This window comes from Pseudonaja textilis, chromosome Z, assembly GCF_049901715.1.
Source record: "Pseudonaja textilis isolate UNSWEBS1 chromosome Z, rPseTex1.2, whole genome shotgun sequence".
Classification (NCBI taxonomy): Eukaryota; Metazoa; Chordata; class Lepidosauria; order Squamata; family Elapidae; genus Pseudonaja; species Pseudonaja textilis.
In genome coordinates, this window is record NC_142008.1 from 110,420,387 (window position 1) to 110,430,665 (window position 10,279).

The 10,279-nt window shown below is 46.1% G+C and overlaps 1 protein-coding gene across 1 annotated transcript; it reads left to right on the forward strand.

Moving 5' to 3' along the window:
• Positions 1 to 6,112: 6,112 nt before the first annotated feature.
• On the forward strand, positions 6,113 to 9,637 carry LOC113453595 (olfactory receptor 4N2-like). The gene is given in 5 exon segments (XM_087917246.1): positions 6,113 to 6,129; positions 8,732 to 9,099; positions 9,102 to 9,162; positions 9,164 to 9,228; positions 9,231 to 9,637. Coding segments are annotated over 4 exon segments (891 nt in total). The 5' UTR covers positions 6,113 to 6,129; positions 8,732 to 8,741.
• Positions 9,638 to 10,279: the final 642 nt, after the last annotated feature.

A 10,279-nucleotide genomic window follows, 5' to 3' on the forward strand; every position in this document is an offset into this window, starting at 1 on the left:
GGAATGCTCTGGTGTGGCCTCCCCTTCTTCTGATCTATAACATTGGCGACAAGGATGGGATCTGGCCAACCAGCAGCAATAGCAAAGAGCTGAAATCACACACCAAACGCTGAACCGTAGCCGCGCCATGAGAGCTCGGTCAGTTGTGGATTGCAGAAGTGAAAGCGGAGCATGTAGCCGCTCCGTGAAAAAAAAAAAAAAAAAAAAGAAAGCTACATGAAGAGCAGGGCGCTGAGAGCCTCAGCCGCCGACACTGAGCGCAGAATTCAACTGCTGGTTCGAATTCTGCTGTTAGCAAGTTTGGCGCTGTACTCGCAGCCGCCAGAACGCATTGGGCGCGCGATTTGAATAGCTGTCAGCACGACGCTACAGCTATAGCCGCCTACGCCTTGGGGAAGGCGCGAAATTCAAACAGGAGTCAGTTACGGGCTACAGCCATAGCCGACAGAGTCACATAGAGCGTGAAACACAGAGAGAACCTCTAAGAGCTGAAACACTAAGCTGGGGCAGATCAGCAAGCTACTGCTGCCACGCTTATCAGGGCCATTGTATTCCCAGTGAGATTGCCCAGTCTACCAACAGACTGAAAGCCACACTTATCAGGGCCACTGTATTCCCAGTGAGATTGGTCAGTCTACCAACAGACTGAAAACCCAATATGAATTCAAATCCGGCGTTCCCGCCATTTAAGCCAGATGAAGACAAGTGGGACTCTTACAGAAACCGCTTCAATCACTACATTGATGCCATTGGTCTGGCCGATGCTACAGAGAACAGGAAGAAATCGTACTTCCTGAGTTACTGCGGGGCCACAGTGTTCGATACCGCCACAGCGCTATTTGCACCCAGGGAGTTAAAGAGCGTCCCCTGGCCCGAGCTGTTAGAGACACTCTCTAACCACTATTCCCCAAAACCATCGCAGATCGCGAGACGTTTTGCCTTTCGCATGAGGAAGCAAGCAGATGGGGAATCTATCAATCAGTATTTGGCCGCCCTGAGAACCGCAGCTCTCCACTGCGAATTCAAAATTACCTAGACGACATGCTCCTTGACCAACTCGTCTGTGGAGTCAAAGACTTAAGATTGCAGAGGCGTTTGCTGGCTAGAAAAGACCTCAACCTCACTCAAGCAATCGAGGAAGCCTTGGCAGCAGAGCTAGCAACCCAATCAGCTGCCGAAATACAAGGGAGCGCAGCCAAATCCAGTCCAGTCACCATCCACTCAGAGGAGGTGGTGAGTGAAGAAGACCCCGTCGAGCACCTAGAAGTTCATCGACTCAAGCCATCCAAGCAGCCACAGGTAGGAACTAGGCCTGGGAACAGCAACACGTCCAAACACATCCTGTTGTGCCTCGCCTGCGGGGTTCCCATGCCAGAACGACTTGCAGGTTCAGGAACGTCACCTGCAACAATTGCGGCAAGAAAGGCCACATCGCCAGGGCCTGCCAGGCAACACACGTGGCTCCACAAAAGGCAGCATCCTTTTACTCCCCTCCGGGGCCACCCAGGCAAGTAGAAAATTGTTACACGTGCTACCAAGCTAACCACACTTTTCTGACACCTAATAAAATCACGCTTTCTATCCATTTAGAAGGTAAACCCTGTCTTATGGAAGTCGATACCGGGTCAGCACTCTCGATCATCTCATGGAGCACGCTCAAGAAACTACGACCCAACCTGTCCAGAAACCAGCTCCAGAAGAGTCGTCTCACCTTGAGGGACTACCAGGGGAAGAACATCCCAGTACTCGGAACAGGCAAGTTCCTTGTTAAATTCAAATCCTTTAAAGGCCATCTGCCTTTAGTGGTGATAGATGGTACCCTCCCTAGCCTTTTGGGGTTGGATTGGTTCCCCTATCTCGGCCTTAGCTTAACGGGAGTTCATGCTGTCTCACCTTCCGATATCGACTCGCTATTTTCAGACTATGCTGATGTGTTCAGCGATGAATTGGGTTGTTATAAGGGTACACCCATCTCCTTTTCAGTGGACCCCCAAGCAGTTCCTGTCTGTTTAAAGCCACACAGAGTACCATTTGCTCTGCGCTCTAAACTGGACGCGGAACTGGACAAATTGCTCAAACAAGGGGTGATCGAGCCCACGGATTTTGCTAAGTGGGAGACCCCAATTGTCACACCCCTAAAAAAAGATGGCAGTATAAGAATGTGTTCTGACTACAAGACCACAATTAACCGCTATCTGCAGACTAGCGCGTACCCAGTTCCGGTGATCCAACACTTACTACACACATTTGAACCAGGAACCATATTCGCCAAATTGAATATGTCACAGGCTTATCAACAGTTTCCTGTAGACAACCAAACGGCGAATTGCAAACAATTGTCACCCACAGAGGGGCATTCCGATGCAAACGTCTCCAATTTGGCGTTAGCGTCGCCCCAGGTATATTTCAGTCATTAATGGAACGGATACTGCAAGGCCTCCCTGGCGTGGTTCCGTATTTTGATGATATTTTGGTATCAGCCAGGGACAGACCCCAGCTTCTCCTCAGAGTCAGAGCGGTATTGGATAGGTTCAGGCAGCATGGCCTCAAACTAAAAAGGGAGAAGTGTGCCATCGCCACTAAGCAGGTGGACTTTCTTGGGTATAAAATAGACGCCTCAGGCATCCACCCGGTGGAATCCAAAGTCAAAGCCATTCATGAGGCACCCACTCCTTCTTCCAAGTCAGAGTTACAGGCTTTCCTGGGATTGCTAAACTTCTATGCATCGTTCCTACCCCACAAAGCGTCAGTAGCAGAACCGCTGCATAGACTTCTAGACAAAAACACTCCATGGTATTGGGGACCCAAAGAGGATTACGCTTTTAAGGCAGTTAAGTCGCTGCTCACCTCGGACGCTGTCCTAATACAGTTTGACCAACACCTTCCTCTAGTCTTAGCAGCAGACGCCTCACCTTTCGGGATCGGGGCTGTCTTGAGTCACAGACTGCCCAACGGCTCTGAAGCCCCAATCGCCTTCTTTCCAAGAACCTTTTCAGCAACTGAACGTAACTACAGCCAAATTGACAAAGAGGCCCTAGCCGCCGTAGCTGCGGTCAAAAAATTCCATGAATTTCTTTTTGGTCACAATTTCGAACTTGTCACAGACCACAAACCACTATTGGGGCTTCTCTCAGGTGAAAAGCAGACACCGCAAGTCTTGTCACCTAGGATGACTAAGTGGACATTATTCCTGGCGGCTTACTCATACAAACTAGTTCACCGTCCAGGAAAACACCTTAGCCACGCCGACGCCCTCAGCCGCTGCCCGTTGCCGGCACCCGTGGAGGACCCGGCCCCGGTACATGCCATTTTCAATGCCAGTGAGTTCAACCTTCCAGTCACTGCCGGCGACATCGCCCTCCACTCCAAAAAAGACAAACTTATCGCCCAGGTTCTGGACTGGGTACGGAGGGGGTGGCCGGGCAGCGATCTCTCAACTGAATTCTCACCGTTTAAAACCCACCAGCAAGAGCTTTCCAGTTTGCAGGGCTGCCTGTTATGGGGGACCAGAGTTGTCATTCCAGAACCACTGCGCACACCCGTCCTGAAGGCGCTGCACGAGGGACATCCCGGCATCGTCCGGATGAAAGCGTTGGCTCGGAGTTACGTCTGGTGGCCGGGCATGGACGATGAAATAGCAAAATGGGTAAGCTCCTGCCGTCCCTGTCAGGAATCCAGGCCAGCACCGCCAATCACCACCCCAACCAAATGGGAAAGTGCCAACGCACCGTGGTCACGTTTGCACATTGACTTGGCCGGGCCATTCCACGGCAAGACTTTCCTGGTGGTCGTCGATTCATTCTCAAAATGGATCGATGTGGCCCTCCTACTCGCGACCACCACCCGAGCAATTGTCCAGGCTCTGACCCGCCTATTTGTTACACACGGTCTGCCTGACACCATAGTCTCAGACAATGGGCCCCAATTTACGTCCACAGAATTCAGTCGGTATGTCACCAACCTGGGCATCCAACATATCCTGACGGCTCCCTTTCACCCCGCTAGCAATGGGTTGGCGGAGAGAGCCATTAGGACAGCAAAAGAGGCGTTGGCAAGATTCACTCAAGACGACTGGCACTCCAGACTCTCTCGTTTTCTTTTGAGCCAACACTCAACCCCATGCACTGTCACAAATAAGTCTCCAGCCGAACTACTGATGGGCAGACGTTTGAGGACGGTGTTAGATAGACTGCACCCCACTATTGCCCTGACACACCAATTGGTTCTAACAGTAGGGTCAGGAGTTTTGTATTACAGGACCGAGTGTTTGCCCGGAACTACGCGGGCGATCCGTTGTGGGTACCCGGAAGGATCGTGGCCATCACCGGTCCGAGATCATACCACATCCAGCTGGAGGACGGGCGCATCTGGCAGAGACATCTGGACCAGATAAGAAGTCGCCAGAGCGAATTTGCCAACTCTGGCCCAGGGACTCCAGGGACACTCCAGTCGCCGCTCCTGAATCCGAGTTGGGACCACCAGAGTGACCTGCCTCCGCCGGCCGAACCGAGGGAATGGACGGTAGACCGGGACCGTCCACCAGAGTCGCCAGCCTTACCGTCCAATGACACTACCAGGTTACGTGACGATGACAGTTCAACAATCCAACCTGAAGACTGTGGTCATTCCCAGACTCCAGACCGAGTTCCGGATCGACCCTGTGCTCCCGCAAGCCCCGTTCCTGACTCACCGAACTCTGTGCCACTTTGTGTCTCACCAGAATTGCGCCAGTCAGGGCGCTCGCACAGGCCACCCGTTTACTTAAAAGACTATTCGTGTTCGTATCTGGGGGGAAGGGGTGTTATGTCCCGGGACTGACACAAGTTCCCCATCAGGTCCGTTCCTTCCGCTGGGGCGTCAGCAGCCCCCATTGGCTGGCTCCCTTCGACAGCCGGTTATAAAAGCCGGCTGCGAGGTCGAGCCAGCCGCTGTTCGCTGGTAGGTCTGCCTGGTTAGAAGCAGACGCGACAGCCCCCTTTATTACCCTGAATAAAGTGTGTTATTGGAATGCTCTGGTGTGGCCTCCCCTTCTTCCGATCTATAACACTATACTTAGAGTTTCTTTTTAATGGGAACATATGGCTGCATGGGGCCACATCAGGAGTGGGATTCTACCGGTTCTGCCCAGCTCTATAGAACCGGTAGCTCTGAAGAGCAGCAGACACAGAACTGGTTCTGTGTTTGCTGCTGTTTGGCCCACCCGCCAGTCTGCCTGGGCTCTTACCTGTCTTTTATTTCCTGCTTTTTTCAACCTCAGCTGCTTTGCGTGGCACAGCTGACATTGAAAAAGCAGTAAGAAAAGTAGCTTTTCAAATGCTGCGCACCTGGGCACAGCACTTTTCAGCTGTCTGGGCAGCAATGCTTAAGGTTTTGCATGCGCAAAACATAGTTACCAAACTGGTAGTAACACCAGTTGAATCCCACCCCTGGGCCACATATAATCTCAGTATCTCTTTCCTGCACACCCAGAAATGTAGCAAGTCAAATACAATTCACCAAGAAAAAAGAGAGGCTCGACTGATTTAGAATAGAATAGGACTGAAAGGGACCTTGGAAGCCTTCTGGTCTAGCTCCCTGCTCAAGCAGGAGAACCAGGGGTGGTATTCAGCAGGTTCTGACCAGTTCTGGGAACCAGTAGCGGAAATTTTGAGTAGTTCAGAGAACCGGCAAATACCACCTCTGACTGGCCCCACCCCCATCTATTCTCTGCCTCCCGAGTCCCAGCTGATCGGCTGGGTCTTCTTTGGTTGCCCTGCACAGGAGAACGGAGTTGGAATGCAGGTCAGTGGGGTGGGGAAGGAATGGGATTTTGCAGTAACCTTCCCCTGCCATGCCCACAGAACCGTAGTAAAAAAATTTAAATCCCACCACTGAAGAGAATCTATACCATTTCAGATAAGTGACTGTTTAGTCCACGGGTGTCAAACTCATGGCATCACATTGCTGTCATGTGACTTTTGTCTTTAGCCTTTTCTTAAAAACCAGTGATGGAGCACCCACAATTTCTGAAGGCAAGCAGTTCCACTAGTTAATTGTCCTAGCTGTTAGGAAGTTTCTCCTTCATTCCAAGTTGCTTCTCTCTTTGGTTAGTTTCTAACCATTAGAAAATAAATTGATCCCCTCCCAGGGGTGGGATTCTACAGGTGCGCACCTATTCTCCAGAACCGGTTGTTAAAATTCTAAGCAGTTTGGAGAACTGGTTGTTAGAAGAAATTATTGGCCTAATCCTGTAAGGAAGGCAGGAAGGAAACATTCTGCTGTTGCTTACAGAAACTGCCTCTCCGTTAACTCTAATTACGTTCTTGGCAGGACTAGACTTCCTGTCTCTGGAACTTCTCTGGAGTTTTTTCCCCCTCCTTTGCTGGTACTTTGCTTGTGTGGAGTGACCATTCAAAGTTACAATGGCGTTGATAAAAGTGACTTATAACCATTTTTCACGCTTACGACACTTGCAGCAACCTCAGCCCTTTTCTCCGGTCCTTTCTCTCCCCAAAAAGAGAATGAGATGTGGTTAGATTTTTCTTTCTTTCGTTCTTTCTCTCTTTCCTTCTTTCTCTCTCTCCCTCCCTCTCTGTCCTTTCTTTCTTTCTTTCTTTCTTTCTTTCTTTCTTTCTTTCTTTCTTTCTTTCTTTCTTTCTTTCTTCTTTCTTTCTTTCTTTTTTTCTCTTTCTTTCTTTCTTTTTTTCTTTCTTTCTCTTTCCCTCCCTCTTTCTATATTTTTCCTTCTTTTTCTTTCTTTCTCTTTCCTTCCTTCCTTCTTTGTCTTTCTTTCTTCCTCCCTTCCTCTCTTTTTCCACCTTTTTGTCTTTCTTTCTTTCTTTCTTTTTTTGTCTTTCTTTCTTTCTTCCTCCCTCCCATTTTTAAAAATGTATAATTAATTATTGGGCATTAGATTAGAAGAGTATAAATGAAGGAGGCAATGATATTATGGGCAGAAAAATGCATTTATACAATAGAATTAGATAAATGACAGAAGCTGTGGGATAAGTTAATAATGTCAACTGCATATAAAGAAAACTTATATAAGATGTTTTAGAGATGGCATTTAGCACCGGCAAGATTGGCAAGAATGTTTTAAGATAAATCAGCTAAATGTTGGAAATGCCAACAAATCTAGGTCATATTGGACATGTGTAGAAGCTAAAAATATTGGACAAAAATGCATATGCAATTTTAAAAAGTTGATACAACAGCCTATTGACTTAAAATTTGAAATATTTTTGTTGGGGATCTTACCTCAAACTTACAGTAAAGAGAATGCATGTTTGCTGATTCATGTATTAATTGCTGCTAGAATTGTATTTGCTCAAAATTGGAAAAGCAAAGAGATTCCTACTGATGACAATGTGATTAGAAAAATATTAGAATGTGTAGAAATGAATAGATTAACACTTGCAATTAATGAGAAGGAACAAACTGAATATTATGAGATATGGGAACTATTTTATTGATGGCTAGAGAAAAAATATGAAAACTACTAATAGATTAGTGAAACATAGAAAATAAGTTTAATGTCAAGGAGTGTTATAGTAATAGAGATATTATATAGATTAATAAGATAAGAATAAGATAAAAAAATAGAGAATTAATACCAAAGTAATGAACATGGATGTACATTTTAATTGTTATTGCACAAGATACTTGTACCCAGACGACACACCGTTAAATGGAAGATGAATTATATGTACTTTAAATAAAATTTTAAAAAGTTTACAAAAAGAAAAAAAGAAAGGGAATTGCTTAGGGCAATGGCATTCATCTCCTTTTAATGACTCCATAATCCCTTACAGGGTGGAGTCTGGGCAACTGAATGGAGCTGAGTGTTTGGTGGCCGGATGCCCTTCCTATTGCCAATGCAGAGTTTTGTTCAGTAGATATATTCTCATTGTGCACAGAAAGAGAAATATCTGCCTCTACCTAGGATCAAACTCACAGCCTCCTGATTATGAAGCAAGAGCTCCACCTCTAGCCTACTGCACCACTCTTCTTGGAGAAACAGCATTCATCTTAATTAATTAATAAGCTATCTGAAAATCATACAAGGCTATTGCTGAATCCTTTTACTCCCTGATCCATCAACATACTTAAAAGTGGCTATTAGGTAATTCTTGTTCTGTTAAGGGCTGGTCATAAAATCTAAGTTTTACTATAAATTTGAAATGGTCATAATCTTTTTTCGGTGGTTCCAATCAAGAATGTCAAAAAGCAATTAATTGCATGACCATTTCATTTGATTTGCAGTCATCATAATGATGGTGGTAGTTTAATTTGCAAATGCAAAGGATTCCACTTAGATTAAAAGTATCTACAACTTCACCAAGAATTGCTGCACAATTCTTTGACAACATGAGAAGAAGTGGAGGAGATTCACTTGGGGGCATGCAGTGTTATTCTGCTAAATGGTTAAGAATCAGCTCTCCCATTTCCATTGTTGCCACCCTACACTGTGCCATCATATGTGGTACAGGTGATTGGCACAGCAGCTTACCTATGCTCTCAATTGGCTTGCAAAATTCCAGAAAATGTAACTGTTGGCTGTTGTGAGTTAATGCAACATGGCTACAGCACATTACAGGCTATACGCCACATGAAACCTGTCTTTCTGGCTGTCTGGCTCTTCCCTTATCATCTGATTGACAAATAGGTATTATAACATGATCTGCAATCATTCTCTTTCTTCTCCTTTCTGTGCATCACATACAGAAACAGGCCAATATAAGATGCTCCAAAGAAACCAATCCATGGTGGAAGAGCTTATCCTGCTGGGCCTCTCCCAGACCAGAGAAATCCAATTTGCCCTCTTTCTCCTCTTTTATTGTGTGATCCTGCCAGGAAACTTTCTCATCATCCTGACCATCCAGAAAGAACCTCAGCTGAACTCTCCCATGTACTTCTTCTTGGCCAACCTGGCTTTTCTGGACCTCTGCTACTGCTCCATCACCCCTCCCAAGATGCTGGCTGACTTCTTCTCCAGCCACAAGACTATCTCCTATAAGAACTGCATCCTCCAGATCTTCTTTCTTCATTTTTTAGGGGGCTCTGAGGCTATCCTTCTCATTGGCATGGCCACTGATGTCTATGTGGCCATTTGTCACCCTTTGTCACCAGCCTCATCAGCAAAGTGGTGTGCTACATTTTGGTCCTGACATCCTGGTGTATAGGACATGCATTCTATCATCGAGGTAATTCTTATTCTCCCCCTGCCATTCTGTGGGCCCAATGAACTGAATATTTTTTCTGTGATGTCACTCAGATCATCAAGTTGGCTTGCACTGACACTGATGCACTGGAATACATCATGTTCTTCAGCAGTGGCTTGGCCATCTTGATGTGTTTCATCCTTCTCCTCATTTCCTATGGGGTCCTTCTGGTCAAAGTGAGAGCGAATTCCAACAAAGGGAAGAGTAAAGCTGTCTCTACATGCATCACCCACATCATCATCATCTTCATCATCTTTGGCCCAGCCATCTACCTCTATTGCTGTCCCTTTCAGGAATTCACCTTTGATAAGGTGGTGGCTGTTTTCCATACAGTGATGTTCCCCTTGATGAACCCCATTATCTACACTTTGAGGAACAAGGAGATCAAGCAAGCCATGCTGAAGTTGTTTGGCAAAATTAAAGTTCAAAGCAGATGATGACAATATTTCCTTATCAAAGACATTGGAAAAGTTGTGCCCTACCCACAATGCTACAACATAACCTGCTGAAAGTTTGCAAGCAAGTGGTAGAAAGGTCACTTGGTTGCCTATAACTGTCTGAAAATCAAAACCAGGACAGAATCAGAGTGAACCAAAGTCCACATCTAACTCAAGAATATTAGTCATAAACAATTCAGAGATCTAAAAGGCAGATAGGAGAAGGGTGAGAGTTTTTGAATTGTGGTTCATTGAATTTGAATGATTATCGTGCATCCCATGAACTGCAAAAATCACAAAGAAGTCTTAGATTGAACCTCACCAAAAGAATCCATCAAAGCCAAGATCATCAAAAAACCCGCTATCATACTTTGGCCATGTCATGCAAGCTGACTCAACTTGCAAATTAAATCACGATGGGAGTGATCAACAAAAAAATGATTACCCTAGTACCCATTGGCTGGACACTATGAAGGATGACACTCAAATGACATGGTGGAGCCAAAGGAGGCTGCATGAGACAGAAAAGCATGGAAACTGTTGAGCTATTCAGTGACTGAGGGCTGGACATAATTGACAATGATAATGATCAAATATGATCAAATTTTCAAATAAATGCTGACAATTGAATTTCAGCCCAAT